Source organism: Berghia stephanieae, chromosome 13 (assembly GCF_034508935.2).
Source record: "Berghia stephanieae isolate SIO BIC M18660-M18661 chromosome 13, UCSD_Bste_1.3, whole genome shotgun sequence".
NCBI lineage: Eukaryota > Metazoa > Mollusca > Gastropoda > Nudibranchia > Aeolidiidae > Berghia > Berghia stephanieae.
In genome coordinates, this window is record NC_088372.1 from 12,562,527 (window position 1) to 12,585,527 (window position 23,001).

Here is a 23,001-nt window from a genome sequence, read left to right on the forward strand (position 1 = left end):
CTACTACTACTACTACTACTACTACTACTGCTACTACTACTACTACTTTGACTACAGTGATGATCGCCTAAATGCCCAGTGATTGGGAAGCAGAAAAAAACTCCAGGTATTTAGGTGGAATCGGCATTTAAACAAAAATTGGGAAATGGAGAAAAACTAATCAATGTGGAGATGATATTATAGCTCAATGTGCTTCATGGAGCTTCATTTACATTACACAAAATTGACCGTATAGAACCATACCTACTTCCAATTCATCCAGTACAAGTGAGGCCTAATTTCTGCTCTAGCACTTTTACAGTATCCGTCACTGCCTATAACTGGGTACTTATGTGTAAAAATGAAATGCGTTACCAATGGACATAATGCTAGGGTGTTTTACAAACTTTGCACCCAGTATATATTATACAATAAATATTAATTGTAAGATGTGCCCATTGATTGGATTATGGATCATGGGTCTATATTTTTACATTTTTGTGCATTTGCACATACTATATATATATATATATATATATATATATATATATATATATATATATATATATATATATAATATATATATATATATTATATATATATATATATATATATATATATTATATATATATATATATATATATATTGTCGCCATAGATTCTCAACTTTGTGTTTATACATTTTCATGCATTCCACGTCTGTAAACGAATTTCCATTTTTTTCTTTGGATGAATAAAGTATATCTTATCTTATCTTATCTTATTATATCAATGATATACTTAAAGGAGATGTTTAACAAATGTCTTTTTGTGTGCACCGTTAAGGATCATAATAAAGTCTTCTTTAAGTAAAGGTAGTTGTGTCGAAGCAAAAAAAAAAAAAAACGATAATGGCCCGGTCTTACATGCTCTTATGGGGGTCCCAATAGATCAGTTGGTAGACCACTCGCTCCAAGCACAAAGGGACTGAGATCGATCCCAGGTGAAGTCGAGATTTTTCCTGACCTCCTGTCCACTCAGCAGTGATTTGGTAGCTGGGTCTGTTGGATCTGATGGAAAGTACTTTGCAATAGACTAGTGTCCTATCCAAAGGGTAGCAAGAAATTGCTATTGTCCGTTTCACACTATAGAAATCGAGAATAAACTCCGTTCTATGGAGCTAATGGCTCTGAAGGAGTACTTACGTTCACCCAAAAAAGCAGCTTTCAATGGAAACAATAACAATAATAATAATAATAATAATAATAATAATAATAATAATAATAATAATAATAATAATAATAATAATAATAATAATAATAATAACAATAATAATAACAATAATAATAATAATAATAATAATAATAATAATAATAATAATAATAATAATAATTGTCCATGAAGGCAACTTTTCATTTGGTTACAGCATAGACGTACAAAACGCAAACAGACATGCATGAAACAAAAAGTGCGAAACCACACAAACACACACACACACACACACACACACACACACACACACACACACACACTCACACGTAAATAAGGCTTCATGTTACCTACCTAAAAGGACATAATATCAACAATAATACTCAGTGCACAATAGCTATTTATAGATCTATTACATGAACACAGTTAGTTTGGTAATAATGCAGAACTTAGATCATCATCACATTATGATCTTAACTGCGCGATTGTTTGCGATATATTTCATTGGCCTGCGTCTCTTTTCTAACTCCTCCACTGGGCTTCCTGTCCACAGACTGTTTCTCACAAACGCATTTCAGCAAATCCTCAAACATTTCCAACACGCCTTCTCCATTTGCAGCCGACGTCTCGTAATATCTGTGATAATATAATGTGAGAGGTACAGCGGTAATGGGTTGTTTTTTGTTTTATTAATGGGCAATCGAGTTGCAAAATAAATAGGATATAATGGGGGTTGCTTGGCTCAGTTGGTACAATACTCATCACATTAGCCAAAAAGAAAAAAAAAAAAAAAAAAAAGGGGGGGGGGGGAAGACGAGGGGGTTCTGACAAATCTACCCACTGTTCACACAGCAGTGGTAGCTTGACCTGTTACAGCTAGCAGTAAGTACTTCGTGATAAACTACCACCCACTTCTAGGTCTATTACAAAAACTATAGTGTCCAACTACAACAGAAAAAGAAAAAAGAATTAAAATGAAGGTATAAATAAAGGGAAAAAATAATCAATCTGGCATTATGACCATGTTAACCAGGTGACATATAGTGTTTTATGATATGTAGCAGAAATTGCCAGAAATGTGAGATTTTAGTTTTTACCACTTAAAGGAACTTTGTATGTTGTCTTCAATAATTTTAGATTAACAAAGGAGGTTTCATATTTTGGACTAAAAACTAAAATTTTTTTAGCCGCTAAAATCAACCTGACATAATATTGTTTTGATGCAGGGGGTCGTCTAAAATCAACCTGACATAATACTGTTTTGATGCAGGGGGTCGTCTAAAATCAACCTGACATAATACTGTTTTGATGCAGGGAGTCGTCTCAAACCGGTATACTGCTGGGGTAAACCAGAAAACGAAATTTGCACTTTAAAAAAAAACTTGAACTTTTATATAGCGCAAAATCCACTAACATATTAAAAGCACTTTACAAAGGGTCCCTGACCAACCCTGAGCAATACGTAACATGTAAAACGAGACATGACGCCTTTTAGGCAATATTACCATTTTTTTCCAACAGAGACAAGGCTGTTAACGGCCAGGTACTCATTTTACACCTGAGTATGGTGAGAGAATGTGAGAAAAGAGCCTTTTCCAAGGACTCAACTATGCACCGAGTGAGGCTCGAACCCAGGACTTTCCAACCCGAAAGCGATTGTCATACCACAAGACCACATAGCCGCACAACTTAACATTAAGATGAATCCGAGATAGTATGGCAATTTTTACTTTTTTTGATCCAAATGAAGCTTTCTTTCTTTCTTCATAATTCAACAACAACAATAAAGAAAAATGTTGGCACATGTTCGAAAATTATTTCAGACTATAAATTTTCCCCATTTAATCCATCACACACATAATACAGTTTTGAGGCCATGGGTCACATTTTAATTGAAGTTGTAGGGAAAAGGAAGGAAGGAAGGAAGGAAGGTTGGGAGGCCAAAGAAAACATGGGCAAGGTCTTGTGAGGAAGAACTGAAGTTGGCTGGAATGTCATGGGGAGAGATGAAGAAGAAAAAGAAAAAGAACAGAATACGGTGGAGATGTACTGTTGAAGCCCTCTGTCCCAATAGGAATGTAAAGGATTAAATGAATGGGGTAGCCCTATTCGTCCTTAAGGTCGAATAGCATCCTTTCCGTCAATTGCCTTGTGCGTATGTCATGCCTACCTCATTTGCATAAGCACTGAAGGTCGGCTAGACACTTTTTAAGAATACGACCTGAAGGACCAATAGACACTCCGAAATTAATGTAGGAGCTTACTTAAATTTGTGTGCCTGGGCAAATGCTTTCCCTTCCGTGGATGTTACAGCTCTTTTTTGTTTCAGATCAGTCTGGTGAGGAAGTGGACGATGAGATATTAGAATAACGACAAATTAGGGTTCAGGTAGGTACTGGTGTATGAAAGAAATCTGAAAAGGTGTGTATGAAACAGTGCCAGACTGATGATGATGATGATGATGATGATGATGATGATGATGATGATGGTGCTGATGTTGATGATGATGTTGATGATGATGATGATGATGATGATGATCATGATGATGATGATGTTGATGATTATGTTGATGATGATGATGACGATGATGATGATCATTACGTAAATGAGAATTTAATTTGAAATGCTTCAAAACTCATCAGCGAACCAGGTTGCCAGAATATTTTTGCTAAATTAACAAAAATAGATAAATTGGACTCAAAGATTGCAATACATGTTTTTTCATAATATTGTCCATCTGGGAGGTACATATATATGACAATGAATGAAAATAATAAGTAAACTGCCACACCAGGCAACCACATATGGAAGACCATGAACATAAACAAACCTTATTTCCAATGATGAAGACATGTGGGTGGCCATTGGCATACCTTGTGACCTCACGAAGCCACTGATCAAGACTGTCAAAGGAAGCTGGGTTGGTGATGTCAAACACCAGAAATATGGCGTCTGTTCCTGTGTACAACTCATTTCGAACGTCAAAGAATTCATTGCTGCCTGATAAATCCCACAAATGAACGCGTACTGTGAATGGAATATTAAAAATATGGGAGAATATAATAATATTGCATTTTTTAGCACAGAAATAAATAACATTGTTTGCTTTTCAAACAAACAAAATGGTATTATGTCGCGACAAACCAGATGTCAAATAGGAATTTTAAAGCTCAAATAACCAGAAATGTTAATTTTTTGTTGTTGCAATTTAAAGAATTATTTGGCATTATTCTCAATAAAACATAAAACTTAACCACGTATCATTTAAAAAAATATATCTAAATTCTATTTTAGCATCTGAATCACTCTAACATGATACAGTTTTGAGGTGATGGGCTGGCCACGTCACATATGACATACTGACTTAAAGGCCTTTCACTTTTCAGTCAACTGATTGTGATGCCTCAACTACTTCCACCACTTCTTTCGTTAAGTCTTTGCAATGGAGACAATCTGCTGACAGCTTTCAGTTTTGATTTGTGGCAGGTCTTTGCTGATTGTAACTGGTAGTGTTGTAAGTTGTAAGTGGTTTTCCTCTAAAAGATTTTCTCTGACAAAATATGCCACCAGGCTTATTATAATGACGTATTAACACCCTAATAAATTTTACATCCATATTGTCGGTACACAAAGTGACACAAAAGAAAAAAGATAAAAATGCCTCTAGCTATTATCATCATATCCATTTGAAAATATATAACTTAGATAAGTTAATTCTATGCAATTTGTAAATTGGTTAATTAAATATTTGCTAAGGTTCTTCTAAATTAAAGCATATCTCAAACAGCTATATTGATGCATTGTGTCAACTCTTTTCTTGTTCTTCTCCATATTATTATATGCACACAAAGCGTTCGACAATAATGAAAAAAAAAATCTGAAATGAAATGATAATTTTAGATATTTGATATCTTAAAACCTACAGTCTTTGCCTCCAATTTCCTGGACCTTGAATCCGTAGTCAACTCCAACAGTTGGTTGGTAACCAGCACTGAACTGTTCAACAACGAGAGAATAATTTTATAGGTGAACCAACTCAATTAAAAATAAAACAATACATAGAGACAATAATGATGATACAGTGGAATCATGATAAAAGCTGACACTGCCGGACCAAAAAGATTGGTTGACGTTAAGCTATGTTGATTTTATCCATTATCAACGGAACATACTTAATTAAAGAACATAAAATGTGGAACCAACGATAGGTGTTGATTTTAATGCAGAAGTTGATGTTAAGTGGATTCCACTGTATGTATTTTTTTACACAGCGACCCTTCAACCTAGATGCTCAAGATCACCTTTCAGTGCGTTGTGTCATATTTGAGGTTTTAACATACAATGCTTTAAAATTTTCGATCATATATATTATGTCATACTATATGAAGGGTAATTTAGGCCAACAGACCTTTGAATATCCTTTGTATTTAAATATAAACTTGGTCATTAAAGCACTAGACTAATAAATTGATGAGTTAGAAATTAACAACAATATAAAAAAAAAGTTATCACAGACCACTCGTGTTTTTTTCGTGTGCATTGGGAATAATAAATATTATGCAGACGTATAAATGGCATATTTTAACACTGAAAACATACTTGAGAAAAATAGATTAACAAATGACAATATTATTAAGGTATTAACATTTTTTACCACCCCCACCCTCCCCCTTCCAAAAAAAAAAAAAATCAAATTGAAAAAAATCTATCTGAAGGCTGCTTACAACAGTTTGGTTCTTAATAATATTTTATGTGAATTTACACTTTTACAAAATGCAATTCCAACTTTAAGAACTAAAGCCTAGATGCTGTGTTTCTGAAAGCTTTATCTATACAACTTCAGAATGTATAAAAATACAAAAATATAGCAATACTTTTCGCTAGGGCATCTTTTAAGTAGACCATTGGCCGATATTAACCAACCACTCTTACACATACAATCCATCTCGCTAACAAACTCCTCCGGGCCATGAGAATTATTTTGTTATAAAAATAGTTTTTTAAATGCACGGAACAGATGCAATGAATAATAAGAGGGAGGGGATATGCGCGCACTCCCGTGTGTGTGTGTGTGTGTGTGTGTGTGTGTGTGTGTGTGTGTGTATTTATAATCACTGAGTATTAGCATAAAGTATTGGGCAAAAACAGAAACCAATTCATTGGAAAAAATGAATACAATTCAATGCAAAATTAAAAAAAAAAAACAAACATAGGAGACGACCCTTGAATGAATCAAAATGTCCAAACAATTCTTAAATTATCAAAATTATGCAAACATTACCTTGCTCTCACAGAAGTGCTTAATTAGACACGTCTTCCCTACATTTGCATTTCCAATTCCAACCACCTGTTAGGAAAGAATTGCTCATGAGAATCAAGATACAAATTTAATTAAAACAATAAGAAAGTTTGTTTTTTTTTAAATATTTCATTCAATGTCATATATATCATGTTCTGGGTACAGCTGGGGCGACCATCCCCAACCCAGCGCGTCCACAGGTGGCGGATCGTGGAACGGCCTACAGATCCTGATCTATAGGTTAGCTGTAAAGCCGCGGACCAACTGGCGATAGTCGTGGAGAGTGAGGTTGGGTAGTCTGGCAGCACAGCTACACATACAAAATGCCTCATATACTCTATGAAGGGACTATCAAGGTGAATGGGAGGCGCCTTAAAACCTGCCAAATGCTCCCACTGCCTTGTGGGTTATGACCGGGAGGTCAAAAGGCTATGGAGTAAACCAGATAAAAATCCGTCAGAAGGCAACGGGAAACCACTGACGTATCATCCCAAGATCGTCATGATGTCCGTCCAAGCGAATCTAGTCAACGACGTCAATGGATGTTTTTCGAGCAACTCGATTACAGCCTCGTCCGGTAGAGATAGTCATGCAGGTGAACAGGTGACTCTCGACCGTCATCCAGCTACTGTGCACCACCAAACATTACGAACAGCAACATGGAATGTAAGAAGTCTGTACCAGAAAGGAAAATTAGCAAATGTAGTTATGGAAATGAAGAGATTGAATATCAATGTTTTAGGATTATCAGAAGTTAGATGGAAAGGAGCAGGAGAACTTAATTATGATGACTGTAAAATTATATACTCAGGAGGAGGAGAACACCAAAGGGGAGTTGGAATTATACTAGATAATAAAACGGCGCGAGCAGTCAAAGGATTCTGGCCCATATCAGACAGAGTAATGGCAATCAAACTACAAGCAAAACCTTTTGATTTTGATATTTTACAAATATACGCCCCAACCACCAGTCACGATGATGAAGAAGTGGAAAATTTCTATCAACAAATAGATAAAGCAATGCATCAGTTTAAGTCTTCAGACATAAAACTCATCATGGGCGATTTTAATGCCAAGGTGGGCCGAGAAAGAATAGAAGATATTGTGGGCCCACATGGTCTGGGAGACAAAAATGACAGAGGTGATCGTCTTATTCAATGGTGCCGTCAACATGATCTGACAATCACAAATACTTGGTCAACAAACCACAATAGAAGGAAGTGGACATGGAAAAGTCCTGGAGATGGAGTGAGAAACCAAATAGATTACATACTCATCAGCAAACGTTTCCGAAACTCGGTTTTGTATGCCAAATCTATGCCGGGGGCTGACTGTAACAGCGATCATATACCTGTGCTATGCCCCATACGAGTTAAATTGAAAATCTGCAAAAGAGCAAAGGCTAAACCTAAATACCAACTAGACATTCTCCGGGAGGAACAGAAGATACAAGAAAAATTTGAACTATCAGTAAGAAACAAGTTTGAAGTGCTTGGAGAACTAACAGATATAGAAGAGAAATATGAGCAGTTTAAAGACAGTGTTGCTGCATCATTAGAAGAAAATGTTCCAACCACACTTAAGTTGCAGAAGAAGAAATGGATTACTCCAGAGATATTAGAATTAATGAATGAGAGAAGAAAGGCCAAAAATCAGGAAGAAAAATACAAGACTCTGAACAGGCAGATAAAAAGAAAATGCAACGAAGCTAAAGAAGACTGGATAAATGAACAATGTCACTATATAATGTCCTGCAAAGAAAAAAAATGGCAAATTCTTCCATCAGAAAATCAAAGAAGTGACAAACAAAACTAAATCAGGTGCTAAAAGTGGATGCATCAAAGACAAGCGTGGAAACACCATCATGGACAAAGACTGCATTCTAAACAGATGGTCAGAATATATTGAAGAACTTTTTTTGATAATCGAGGAGAAATGCCTATGATAAAAGAACTGGAAGGGCCTTCTATAATGAAAGATGAAGTTAGGAACGTCATGAAAAGCATGAAAAATGGAAAAGCTGCAGGACCTGATGCCATAACAATTGAAGCCTTGACTGGCCTGGGTGAATGGGGGATTGAATTCATCACAAACCTTCTAAATCAAGTGTATGACACAGGAAAAATGCCAACTGATATGAAACGATCCATTTTTATAGCACTACCAAAAAAGCCAGGGGCAGTTGATTGTGAACAACACAGAACTATTAGCCTAATGAGCCACCTCACAAAAATTCTTTTGAAGATAATTTTACTAAGAATAAGAAATAAAATACGACCTGAAATTGGGGAGATGCAATTTGGTTTTGTTGAGGACAAGGGTACCAGAAATGGAATATTCACATTATCAATGCTGATGGAAAGATGTATTGAAGTAAATAAAGATCTGTATATGTGTTTCATCGACTATTCAAAAGCCTTTGATAAAGTACAACACGAAAAACTATTCAAAATTCTATCATCCTTGGACATTGATGGTAAAGATTTAAGAATATTACGGAATTTGTACTGGGAACAAGAAGCAGCAATGCGTGTTGACAATGAACTAAGCAGTTTTACACCTATTAGAAGAGGAGTTAGGCAGGGGTGTGTTTTGTCTCCAGATTTATTCAACCTCTATAGTGAAATGATATTAAGAGATATCGAACATAAGAAGGGGGTGTGTATTGGAGGAAAGAATGTAACAAATCTGAGGTATGCAGATGATACGGTTCTACTGGCAGAATCTGAACATGAACTACAAGAATTACTGGATGTTGTAGTCAGGAGTAGTGAAAATATGGGACTGGAACTGAATATATCTAAAACAGAATGTATGACGGTATCTAAAAATAATAACCCACCAGCCTGTGTAATAACAAGCAGAGGACAAACAATACAACAAGTTGAATGTTTCAAATATTTAGGCTTCAATGTAACATCCAATGGAAAATCAGATTGTGAAATAAAGAAAAGAATAGGTATGGCGAAGAATGCATTCAACCAGCTGCATACAATTATGAAAAACAGGAATATTAGCATGAAAACAAAAATCAAAGTCCTGGATTGCTATGTACTGTCTGTGCTGCTATATGGTTGTGAGAGCTGGACCATAAACAAGACCATGGTTAAAAGACTGGAGGCAGTGGAAATGTGGTTTTACAGAAGAATGATGAGGGTGTCATGGATGGAAAGGAAAAGAAATGAAGAAATTTTAGAAATGGCAAACAGAAAAAGATCACTGATAACAAAAATCATCAAACGCCAAATGGAATTTTTAGGACACATTATCCGCCACCCTGGTTTGGAAATACTCGCCTTGACTGGAAAGATGAATGGAAAAAGAATAAGAGGAAGACAAAGAATAACGTATTTGAAAGGGATAAGAACTTGGACAGATGAAGCTGAGAAAGGTGGCGCTGCTTTAATAAAATTGGCAAGAGATAGATCAGCTTGGCGGAAGATGACCTCCGACGTCTGCTTCAGATATGGAACTACATGAGATGAGATGAGATATATCATGTTGTGCAGCTATGCAGTCTTGTGGTATGACATTCGTTTTCAGATTGGAAGGTCCTGGGTTCGATCCTCACTTAGCACATAGTTGATTCCTTTGAAAAGGCTTTTTACTCACATTTTCTCACCGTACTCTGGTGTAAAATGAGTACCTGGTCGTTAACAGCGTTGACTGTCCGAAAAGTTGTAATATTGCCTAACAAGTGTCATGTTTCGTCCTACATGTTAAATGTTGCTGTTGACCAGAGAAATGTCAAGCAAATTTCTCATAACTGTCAGAATTTCTCAAGTTGTCAGGGAGGGAATTCTACAGCCTTATTGTACTAGGTAAAAAAGAGACTGAAAATATCAATTCAGTCGGGAGTGGGGTAGTAGATAGAAGCGCTCATTTCTTTGGCTTTTGTTGGTTGTCTTTGATTAGGATGGCTGTTTGTACCAGTACTATCTAGACCGTATAGACTTTTAAAAAGAGTCTTCAGTTTATGTTTGACACTTTTTCTGTTGTCATGATTTTTATGGACACAGCTGCAAACCCACATTTGCACCAATCAAGCTGGTTTATAATTTTCTTCATCTGGGAATACCATATACTTCAACTGTATGCCAAGCTGGGTCTTACCAGTGAGGTAAAGCATTGTTCTCTTGGGACACAATGAACTGTTATGTTGGAGAAAAATTAGCTTGTTATTTTAAGTTTGTGGCCAATTTTGTCTTATTATATACGATGGTTTCATGACATTTTATATGTCCAATGTTACCCTTAGGTACTCAGCTTTTGGAGTCTTATTTTCGTCATGTATTTTGTAATCATGCACTTTCTTTGATTGTATGGAATTCCAGTTTCCTGTATTTGTGTCCTTAACTTCTAAGTAGAGTACTATATTCTAGGCAGATAACAAATACTTACTAACCTTCACCCATATCAAGTTAGTTACAGCATCTTCGTATGGTGTTTTCAAAGTGCCCGGCGTCCGATCCATTATGAACTGTGGAATATTTTTTTCAGGAAATAAAAAGCATCATATGGCTTCATTTTTCCATTATAGATTCAATTCAAGTTCAAGCCTTTCGGATCGCTATTGTTTCCACGGTAAACAATTTTACACATCGTCAGTTTTTTATTTCGTGAAATTATAATGTTATAGTCTAGTGTTGTTAGATATGCGTGTTTCTTATTCAGAATAGTTTGGTCCTATAATAGGGCATTCAATAGTCAAATAATCAATGTTTATTTTAGTTTCTGTCCCTATAATATTATATTTATTCTCAGTGTTGTATGTGAACACGTATAACTTGCTTTAACCGATGTAACTTAAAAGGTAAAGTAAAGTTGAACTAATATTTATACGAAGAGGTCGGAGGTTAAGTCTTCAATTGAAACAAAAAAGTAAGAGAAAAATCGAAGAATTGAAGCTTGAACAAAGAATGTAGTGCATTTAAACATATTTCCAAATGCATTAATCATTAATATCAATTTTAAGTAAGGCAGAAAGAATACCGATAATTCTTGAAAATGAGCAATGTGAGCTTGCATTCTCAGGTTTGTCCGTGTTTTCTACCACTACCGTCATGTTTCTGCAGACTGCAGTGGCAGCAGACAGCCAATCTAGACGTCTATCTTGTCTATTATTGCTGGCACTATCTTTTAAACGCTAAACTCATTACGATATGACATGGGTTTTAATGTCCACTAAGGTCTGTCTAAGCGAAACTAGACATATGAAATCTTGAACGAATGTTTTAGGAGCGGGCACTGGAAGATATAAATCTGAATATATGAATGAGTATGAGTGATAGACGTCTACAGAGCAGTGTTAACTGGTAAGGCTAAGCAAGGCAGAAAAAAATAATCAGGAACAGACTCAGTGGAGATGGACCGGTCAGCCATGCTACATCACAGAGGTCAAAATAATCAGAACTTCTTATAGAGCTAATTGTTATACTTTTTTTAAATAGACCAGCTGCACCATTGTCAACTTTTTTTTCTAAACATTTTTTAACACTAAGATTTAAAAAAAAAAAAAAAATTGCTGGTGTATGATTATTTTGTCTGGGATCCATACCATAAAAAAAAGATGATGAATAGGAAAAAAAGAAAATGAAGTGGAAAAGGCTATTCGGACCCGAATCTGAATTGCTTCCCGTGGCAATTCGGACCCAAGTATGAATTGCTTCCCGTGGCAATTCGGACCCCGAGAGTCTGAATTGCTTCCCGTGGCACACACACACATGAGTATCTCTAAGTCATACAGAATAATCCCCCCCCCCCCCCCCCAACAACCATTTCCACAACCCAAGAGCCGACGGCTTTTTCTCTTTGATCTCGTATTACCATGTTCTCTCCTGCGTCCAGCGCCTCGGTCGTTTGTGGGTTAACCCCATCGTCTACTTATGAGAAGTCGCTGGTTACCCCCCAATCCCATTACCAGTTGATCATTAATTTTCTCTCCGTATTCAACCAGTGCTTATTTTATTAATAGGCACCTAGTCCAGTATTATCTAATGATATTAGTATTAGACGGTACTCTGCCCCTACCCCAGTGGCGGGGCTCTATTGCATGGCCTCTATTTTTATATTTAGAAATAAAACAGCATTTTTTAATTAAAAAAGAATTAAGATACTGCCTTTTGTCAAAGCCCGACCCATACTGCCTTTTAAATAAAACGCTCAATGCCCAAAGTCATATTATTTTCCTTTCCCCCCACTTTTTCGTGGCCGCAAATGGCAAAATATATAATGTAGATATGCAATGCATGTATCTTTTGCAACATGCTCATGGCAAATCAAATAAATCTTCCAATCATTACACAAAGACACTCATTTATCTATGCGAGGGCAAATTGATTGTTAACATTAACAATAGCGACTACAATTGTAATCTCCACGAATATTTAGATCTATGGTTTTTTTTTGTTTGTTTTTTTAAGTCACTTGCAACACATTTAGGTCATATCAGAGCCAGTAAAAAGGGAGAAATTGGATAGTAAAAAGTTCTAGAATTACAATTAAAAAGTACCCAAGAAAAAGTAAGACAAAGGGGAATAATAGATCACCGCTTTTGAAGGTTAGTCATCTTCGGGAGTTCTAAAACGTGACTTGCTCGCTCACTCTCCCTCCTACCGACTGACAACTGACAACTGAGAATGAGCACATTCCCCCCACCCTACCACGCTTCACTTTCGACCCAGCTTCCACTTCGGACACTTCCTGTGATTGCACAGGCGCATTGTGGCAGGAGTCCGAATTGCCACGGGAAGCAATTCAGACTCGGGTCCGAATTGCCACTTCGAAATGAAGTATAGAGGACAATATGATATGTTTAAGATGACTAATCATTCATTAGAGGTAAAAGAGATGTACAAATGGAACAATTAGCACAAATAAAGGATTAAATTATCTTACAATACAGAGAGATACGAATAGAAAAATCCTAATTGAAGATGAGTAAAATACAAATTAGCTAGTCAGTGTATCAAACATTTAATTTTGATATTTCTCTATTTAATGTCGATTTACATTTTTCCCAAATGCGTTCCACATGTGCAAAAATTTCCCTGCTGGTACCTTCTCAGCAGCAGCAATTATTGGCTCCCACTACCCACACCCTTATTACCCGGTTTTCCATAAAGTCCGCCAGACCTTACATCAGATCTCCGCCACCTATAGATAAACTGCTAGTGGGAAATTCTTTGGCACACCGGGCTATATATGACCCACCGTATCGAAGCGGTATTATGTCGGGATCCACTCGGTAAGGGAAATTGAATTCATAGCCACAAATATCCAACTTGGGTACAATTTCTGTACGTTATGCTGGAGTATAAAGACTATTTCTTGCATTGCAGAAACTTCTAAGGTCCAATTTCTCATCATTCTATCTCTAAATTCACTTTTAGGGGTCTGAATCATCCCGACATAATACCGCTTTGAGACGGAGGGTCACATATCTCAAACAGCATCAAGGTACTGTCTTACAACACCGAGTGAAAATACGCAATCTTCTGCGAACTTGGACTTGCGTTGTCATTGGTCCTAAGCACTTAAACGTCCTCACCATTGTATAAGTACATACGTCAAGGCGATGATCCATTAGGGATGACTTTCTCAGCAAATTTTAGACCCCTAAATTTTCACAACTGACCGTCAGGAAAGTACTATAATTTAATTTTTTTTTTTCTCTTTTACCTTTTACCTTTTGCTATGCACATCAACAGTATTGAAATAGCTGGTCTAATTAGTTCAGATGGTTTATTTGAAAACGGAAAGGAATGAATACATGGGAGTATGTTGTATTTGCTTTTAATTTAACTACAAAATTTATTATTTTCTCCTTTTTCGTTGTGCATGAGAGTTGCTCATTACAATTGCTAAATTTGATTCTTTATACATTTCAGGAGAAACACATGTCAGATAAAAACGGTGACAGTTCTGCAAAGAATACAAATGAAAATGAGGATGAAGAGGAGGGAGAAAGTTCTGGAGGGGAAGAGGAGGAGGAAAGTGGAGAGGGGACATTACAGAAAGCTAAACAGGCGTTGACTTGTCGTAAAGTAACACTCACCACTTTGATGAATGATGGGATCATTGAGCCAGGGCAAGGAGTCCTCGCCATCGACTATCTGGTAACGATAAATAAATATGCTAATTTGCAACCCATCACCTCAATCTGGTATTATGTCAGACATTATTATAGGGCATTTCCATGAATTAACCATAATCAGGGAGTTTCACAATGTTTCATTTATATTCCCCCAGCAGGCCGTATGGAACCACAATTCCATTTCATGCAGTACCAATTTTTCTGTTAGTCATCCTTTTTGCACTAACACTAACACTCGTACAATATTCATTACTGACTGTAGCCAGGTTCTCATTCACATCTGAGTCTAGTGGAGTAATGTGTGTATAGTGCTTTACTCAAAGACACGATGTCAGGACCAAAATGCTCCACGAAGCCTATGCTTGAACCCAGGGCCAAAGGTTTTTAAATAGACTTGTACTTGTTGGAAAAGGTAAAATCACATGGCATGAATTAAAAATAATAATAATAATAATAGATCTTTATTGTCCATAAATATGGCAATTTGTCATTTAGTTACACTTGTTATAACTTTAAATGATAACTGTAACATAACATAACACAATTTAATAAAATATACAGTATGAGTTATGAATGACCTGTGAATTATTTAATTGATGTCTCTGCCTTTAATCCAGGGCCAAAGGTTTGAAGCAGACTTGTTGGAAAGTGGTAAAATCAAGTGGCATGGCTCGGAACAAGAGTTTGGGACACCCAGTGCTTGGGCCATGCACTGTAAAAGATTGGTGAACACCAATAATATGAAGCGATCTGGATGTGGCTGGGCATCTGTAAGTTCTCATTGTTTTGTTGTATTCACTGTTGTGTTGTAAAACAACGTCATGCATTTTTCGTCATGCTTTTTTTTCTTTTTAAAAGAAATATTTAAAGCTATATTCTTCTTAACTCTTAAATTTAGATTTTTATTTTATATATATATATTTTTTAAATTGTGTTATTTATTTATTTTTTTGCTGTTTTTCCTTGTAGACCAACTCGCTTAGTCAGTATCTTTCTATTCATGTACAATACAAAAGCATAAAGAAAAAAAAAGGAGAAAAAAAAAGGGTTTTATGGTCCTTTCTTGATATTGAAATTTTGCAGAAATTGTTTTAAGATATCAACATTGTTGCATGTATGACTCAGTAGCTAAGCGGTACAGTGCCTCGTCTTGTCACAAATTCAAGTAATGTTAAGAATGGTCAGTGGCCAGATGGGTAAAAATAAATTGCTACTGTTTGATTTATGCTGTAGAAACTGGGATAAACTCATTCCAAAACAAAGACAAAGTCAACCTGGAAAAGGAAATATAGGGGGATAGAAGACAAAACAGCAGTGACCTCCCTGGTAGGAGTGAAACAGTCAAATGTATTAGTTTTGGGAGATGATATTTTTTCTTTTGTAAATCATCTCTTTGATGTGTACCTCTATAGTTTTTGTTTTTAATGTATTTTAATTATTGTATTTTTTAAAAATGGTAGTACAAAGTAAATCAAAGTTAAAATTATGTAAGACTGGAAAGAGGGCTAAAGAAAGTGTTTGAAATTATTCTGTTGATTCTGTGAGTGCGTTGTCTCCACTGCCCAGGTTTGATTGACATAAAGCTCACATTTGGCCAATATTTTGGTACTGATCATTTCGTTTTTATTCCAATATTTCAGGTCAAATATAAAGGTAAAAAACTGGACATTTGGAAAAGCATTTGGGCTCGGAAACTTCGTCCTTTCAAGGTAAATATCTGATTTCGCAATGTCCCAGGTTTGAGAGTTTTTTTTCAATATGAGAGTCATTTAAATCAGTCGATGTTTGAAGATTGAGTTTTATGGACAAATTTTTAAATACTTGTCTTTCCGGAGTACAGCAGTAACTAATTAGATGAGTTAACAAAATGTCCCAACTTTTTAGATGCCATTTCAGCCATTTTCAACCCAAATAATCTATGAATTACTTGTTCCGCTTTTGCTTTTAACTCTATAGTGTGGCTATGGGTCTAGTGGTATGAATTTCACTTTTGGATCAGAAGGTCCAGGGTTCAAGACTTGCTCTGAGTGACGCGTAGTTGAGTCTTTGGTAATGGCTCTTTACTCACATTCTGTCAGCATACTCAGATGTAAAATGAGTACCTGGAGGTTAACAGCTTTGTCTCTGTTAGAAAAAAATTGCAACACCGCCAAACAGGCATCACGTCTTGTTCTACATTTTAGGTATTGCTGTTGGCATGTTAATTATATATATATATATATATATATATATATATATATATATATATATATATATATATATATATATATATAATCGAGGGGTGCCTGCGCAAAGGCCGTAACGTCAAAAAATTCAATTTTTCGTTTTTTACATAAATCAACTTGGGTTGGAGTAAGGTTTATTTCTACAAAAATATATATTCAAAAATATTAATTAATTAATTTTTATTAATTAAAACACGAACACCGTAACGTTTTTAGACAGATAATGTGACTGCCCAAAAGCCGTAGCATGTAATACAGACTTAAGACGCTCTAAACAGTGCCTATCAGCCACTGCCCAAAAGCCTTAACAGTAACTACCGTTTTTGCGCCTGACGAAAAGGTGGAAATGCAAAGGTAAAGTTGACTGCCCAAAAACCGTATCTAGCAATAAGGCGTTTGGGCAGGCATAAAATTATGCCACCGTGGTTACAATGGCGAGCTCAATGACCTTGACTGAATTTACGGTCTTAGAGCAGTGAAAAATATGGGGTTGGAAATGAGAGTTAGATCAACTGAAAGACCGTAATGTGACATTGTATGAGATTCTACAATGACTTTGATGCATTATTGTGTTACAATCATGTAAAATTCGACTTTTAACGTTCAATATTGATGGTGAAAGACAATTGGGTAACAATTAATCCAAGTCTTGAAATTCCCTACCTGCCAGTATCAATTACAGGATAAGACATCACAACTTAAGGGATGGGTCAAGCTCTGGATTATGAGACGGGTTTTTTTTCCTTCGGCCACCAATGAACTTGATAAGTCTAACTATTACTTGATTGAATCTGCGTTTTGATGATTAAGGAAAGCAATCCTGATCTTTTTTTTTTTGAAATGTAATTTTCACCTCGTATGCATAGATCTCATCGTAGGGAAAGGGAGAGAGAGAGAGAGAGAGAGAGTGAGAGTGTGTGTGTGTGAGAGAGAGAGAGAGAGAGAGAGAGAGGGAGAGAGATGCAGACAAACAAACAGACAGGCACAGAGAGAGAAAGAGAAAGTTTTTGTGTGTGTGATAGAGAAAGAGAGACTGGCAGTTAGAGAGAGAGAGAGAGAGAGAGAGAGAGAAGAGAGAGAGAAGAGAGAGAGAGAGAGAGAGAGAGAGAGAGAAGAGAGAGAGAGAGAGAGAGAGAGAAAGAGAATGAAAGAGAGGCAGAGAGAAAGAGAGGGAGAGTTAGAGAGGAGAAAAAGAGAGAGAAGAGAAAGAGTGAGGGAGATAAAGTGAGAGAGGAGAACGCGAGAGTGAGAGATAGAGGGTTAGTGAGAGAGAAGAGAGAGAGAGAGAGAGAGAGTTGGTTGAGAGAGGAGGAAGGGAGAGAGAGATTTGGTTAGAGAGGGGAGAGAGAGTTAGTGAGAGAGGAGCAAGAGAGAGAGAGAGAGAGAGGAGTAGTAATAGCGCATGGCTGCAACTCCAAATTCATTTCCTTTGCCCTAAGAACTTTTTCATAGCCACCAACAGTTCTCGTTACTGGACAGCGGAGGACGCTGTGATTGCTAGTCTCTGGAGCTGCCCGACACTTTCACAGGCATCACTGTTCCCACGATTCCATCTGCACATATTTGATGCAGTTTGCCATGTCCTGTTAAGGCGATTTGAGGAAACCCAGCATTTCCTGGCATTTTGGAATGCAGGCATTCTTTTGGTGGGATCTTTTATGGTTTCCTCCTTTTGGTGTTTCCCGAACATTAGCTCCAGTTCTCTTTCACTCTGAAGTCTACCATTTTTGTTAGGTGGAAAGGTCTTCTCGATTTGAGCCTTGTTGTTGAAGGTGCTCCCTTTATGATTATATTTATGGGAGTGTTATCCTTGGCTTCATCAATTCTTGCATGTATCCTTTGATTAGCGTCTTGTCTAAGACTTGGCGATGCAATGCCTCTCAGTGTTGGGAGCCACTGAGTTGGAGTTGACTTGAGACATCCTGTTATTATTCTCATTGATTCTCTTCATCGGGTGTCAGTGCGGCTTACATGTGGGCTCCTCATCCAAAAAGCATTCTCACACATAGTAGCACAGTGCCAAAGCAGACGTTCTCAGTACCTGTGGTGCGACTCCCCAGGTGGTACTTGTGAGTTTTCTCAGCAGGCTGTTTCTTCTTGCTATTCTCTTTGCAATTCCCTCAATGTTTTCGGTAATCAGCTGTCTGTCAAATGTGATGTATTTAGGATTGGGGTTTGAAGGTAGTATTGAGTTACCACCTATGATTTTCAATTCCTTTGTTGCTTCTCGATTATTCAAGTGAAAAATTGTGGATACTGATTTGGTGATGTTCATTTTTATTTACTACCTATCCAAGTATTGATTCAGGCGGGAGGTGTCTTTGAGTAAAACTTCTTCAATCTCTTTCCAGTTTTTCGATCGATAGGCTAAGGCCCAGTCGTCAAGGCATCCAAGTTTGAGTGCTTGGAAGCTTGGCATTTCAGAGATATAAATATTGAAGAAAGTTGGTTTTAAAACTGAACCTTGTGGTGCCCTGTTTTTAATTTTTGGTATTTTGATTTTGTTTCCTCCCAATATGACATGAAATTGCCTTGTCCAGTCATGGTAGACAGCAGTCTGTCAACAGGGAATCATTTTTGAAAGCTTTAAAATCGTCCGCCTATCCAAACAGATTCGTGAGCTACAGTTAAGTCTTTTAGGACTGCACCAGTTTGCTGGGTTTTTTTTTTCTCTCAAAGCCTGCTTCAATGTATGAGGTCAGTGCAAGGACCTGTTCACGTCTGATTCTTTGTAGTCTAAAGCCCGCTTGTTATGGCAGTACGCAGGGATTTACAAATGGGTTGATTCACTCTGGTACAATTCTTTCCAGGAGCTTGTATAAGCAACAAAGTAAAGATATTGGTCTGTAGCTGGATGGTTCAGTCATTGGTTTGTCTGGATTTAATATGGCTATTACTTTGGCATGTTTCTAAATTTGTGGGCATGTGCCCTTGTCCATGATGTTTGTCATAGTATTTGCCAGCCAGTTTATTGTTTCTGGTCCAAAGTTAGTAATCACGTCGGGTATAACTCATCAATGCCAACAGTTTTGCCATTTTTCAGAGAGAGAGAGAGAGAGACGAGAAAGAGAGGGAGAGAGTGGGGGAGGAGACAGAGAGAGGGAGTTAGTGAGAGAGGAGAGTGAGAGATATTTTGTGATAAGGAGAGAGAGAGAGAGAGAGAGAGAGAGAGAGAGACAGAGAGAGAGAGTTCGTGAAAGAGAAGAAAGAAAGAAAAAGAGAGAGAGAGAGAGTCAGTGAGAGAGAAGAAAGAGAGAGAGAGAGAGAGTTAATGAGAGAAGAGAAAGAGAGAGTCAGTGAGAGGAGAGAGAGAGAGAGAGAGAGAGAGAGAGAGTTTGAGAGAGGAGAAAGAGAGATAGAGAGAAAGAGAGATTGTTTGTGGAAGAGGAGAAAGAAAGAAAGAGAGAGAGAGAGAGAGAGAGAGAGGTTTGGAGTTGTTGAGTCCCTCTATGGACGAATTACGATTATTTTCATCAGAATTAATGTTTACTATAATTTTTAAAGTCAAAAATGTGTTTAGAGCTCTGTTATTTTCTTTATTTTCTCAGTGTTACGGTGTCATTTCATACTCTTTAAACAAAGTACATCAGTCATTCACTCCTGTCCAAACACCGTATCGCAAGTTACTGTGTTATGGCAGACCAGAAATACGCTTAGTTGTGGTTTTTATTGCACCGTATCACTAGTTACAGCTTTTGAGCAGAATGTGTTCAGGGTAATTTCTCTTGACAGCTCTGTCTTATTCCCGGTTACGGCTTTTGGGCTGCCAAACATCCACCTGAGAACGGGATAGGCGGCATGCACTATGCAAGTAACATGATATACGGTAAAGGGGCAGAGCGATACTGTGACATTTTTCAAAAAAATGTCCCTGCACAAAAGCCGTAATGAAAATAGCTACGTAAAATGCGTCGTTTTATTAAAAATGACAATCTAAAAGTGACCGGGGTCCTGACAATCAAGCAGACTATATAATCACGGTTGTATTGGTATAAAAATAATCACGATAGTCTTTGGTTCACTATTTAAATTCCATCCACAAAGTTTTGATTTGCTCTCCTGAAAAATCAACGAAATCATCGTTACGGCTTTTGCGCAGGCACCCCTCGATAATATATAATATATATATATATATATATATATATAATATATATATATATATAATATATATATATAAATGTATACATACTCTAGTTTTCTTATTTCTTTTTTTTAAGTCTTGCTCTTTCAAGGGAAAAATAAGTTTTAAAATATTCCCATATTTTGTCATTTTCTTGAAAATTCATATTCGAATTTTAATCTTCAGTCACCTCATCATCCAGCAAATCCATTAGCATCTACCACATCCCCCTCAGTAGCAGCAACAGCTTCAACAACAACCACGACAACAACAGCTACAGCAAGTAAAACAACAGAACCAGTCCCTATGACACCAGGAGTGGCAATTAGTAGCTCCCAGCCAATCACCACCGTCCACGTCATTACAACAGCATCGTCCATTGTCAGCACCATCAGTACAACTCACACATCCACCACAACAATCAACTCATCCCACTCATCATCTCAACCAGTCTCCTCTACATCAACGTCATCATCATCATCATCACCATCATCATCATCAACACCAAAATCACTATCAGCATTGTTGTCAACACCACTACCAGAATCAAAATCCATTAATATCTCCATGCCTCCTCCTCTTCCGGGTTTTCTCGCCTTTCCTAAAGAGGAACTCATCAAGGAGAACAATATCAGTGATCTTCCTTCAAAAAAGCAGAATTTAGTCAGTAATGCGACTACAGCACATCAACTGAGGTAAACTGATTTTTCTTTCACAGTAATTGACAGATTAGAGAGCATGTGAGAAAGATAAAATGTGACCCATCGTCTCAAAACGGTATTATGTCGGAATGAACCATATGCTTAAAAGCCGAATTGAATGTTAAAACTGATCATAAATATAAATTGTTGGCATTAGCACCCTAAAATATGGAATCCATTCTCCTTCATAAAACATACAAACTCAACACAAGTCTGATATTTCTGGCTATAAATTCAATTTTCAACATCTTAACCAACCGGACTTAATACCATTTTGGGGCGAAGGGTCACAAATGAGTAAATGTGACTCATATATAAGGGAATAACACAACACAAACGACGTTTTGGCCTTTGGCCTTTTTCAAGTAAACACTATATATATATATGATAGTTGAAACATTATAGGGGAAAGTATGTGTGTGTGAGAGAGATTGACAGAGAGAGAGAGAGAGAAAGAGAGCGACAATGAGATGTTCCCTTATATATGAGACACATTTACTCACTTTATCTTTCTCTCATCTTATTGGCTCTAGTTTTAGGGTTCAGGCATTGATTTCAGGTAGGATAAAAGATTTTGGGATGATTTTTTCATGTATTTTTCTTTCTGCTTTGTCTGACAGTTTCATTCGCACCTCTTCAGATGTTTATCTTTCTCAAGAAAATAATTTTTAAAAAGAGAAATGATAAAGACTCGTGGTTCATTTGATATTTCATGTTTTTCTTGACGGATGGACTCCTTCAGTTGGAAGAGTGCAATTGCCTCTCAGGCAAAGGGAATTAGAATTGTCCTGGATTTAGTCAAGATTGTTTGTTTTTTTTCTGGCCCCTCTATTCATCTAATCTAGCAGCTTGGTTTCTTAGATCTTGTGGAAAGTACTCTTGACAGGCTAGATTTTATCCAGAGTGTAGCAAGCAAATGCTATCTATTTGTTATTTACTTTTTTATTTGTTTACTTATTTATTTATTTATTTATTTATTTATTTTATTTTTCTATTTATTTATTTTTATTTCATGATGCCATTAAACCATTAAATAACTATAATTAATAAAATTCCCTTTATTCATCCCCGATGGGGGGAAATTTGTCTTTAGGGTCTATTCCAAGGGAAGACTGGAATGACCCATATGTCAGTCGCAGTGCAGTACTGCAAAGTGAGTTAGGGTGAGGTGACTTGCTCAAGGCCATACGGCGCAGCGGGTGATCGAAATTGGTACCTTTTGGGTACAAAGTAAAGACCGTAACAGAGTAATGACAATGATAAGACATGGATTTCTTGGCATATCAGATTCTCTCTCCCTATATGCATTTCTCTGTTGCTAGATTTTTATTTGACCAAATGTGATTTTTTTTGGCATTGTTTTTGTGTGACGAAGGCTAGGGGTTGATAATTGTA

The 23,001-nt window shown here is 36.8% G+C and overlaps 2 protein-coding genes across 2 annotated transcripts in view; one reads left to right on the forward strand and one right to left on the reverse strand.

The window, feature by feature from the left end:
• Positions 1–632: 632 nt before the first annotated feature.
• On the reverse strand, positions 633–11,050 carry LOC144958859 (dnaJ homolog subfamily C member 27-like). Its single transcript, XM_078891112.1, has 6 exons — positions 10,871–11,050; positions 6,448–6,513; positions 5,090–5,162; positions 3,997–4,193; positions 3,431–3,501; positions 633–1,802 (listed from the first exon to the last, which is right to left on the reverse strand). The coding sequence occupies exons 1-6, from the start codon at positions 10,937–10,939 to the stop codon at positions 1,640–1,642; spliced, it is 639 nt and encodes a 212-aa protein (XP_078747238.1). The 5' UTR covers positions 10,940–11,050; the 3' UTR covers positions 633–1,639.
• Positions 11,051–11,347: 297 nt separating this feature from the next.
• Positions 11,348–23,001, forward strand: part of LOC144958621 (MPN domain-containing protein-like) — a 22,311-nt gene continuing 10,657 nt past the window's right edge. Inside the window, exons 1-5 of the mRNA XM_078890717.1 lie at positions 11,348–11,499; positions 14,355–14,582; positions 15,178–15,330; positions 16,201–16,269; positions 21,092–21,600. Coding sequence (XP_078746843.1) covers positions 11,473–11,499; positions 14,355–14,582; positions 15,178–15,330; positions 16,201–16,269; positions 21,092–21,600 — 986 coding nt within the window. The 5' untranslated portion in view covers positions 11,348–11,472. The remainder of the gene's footprint in view (positions 11,500–14,354; positions 14,583–15,177; positions 15,331–16,200; positions 16,270–21,091; positions 21,601–23,001) is intronic.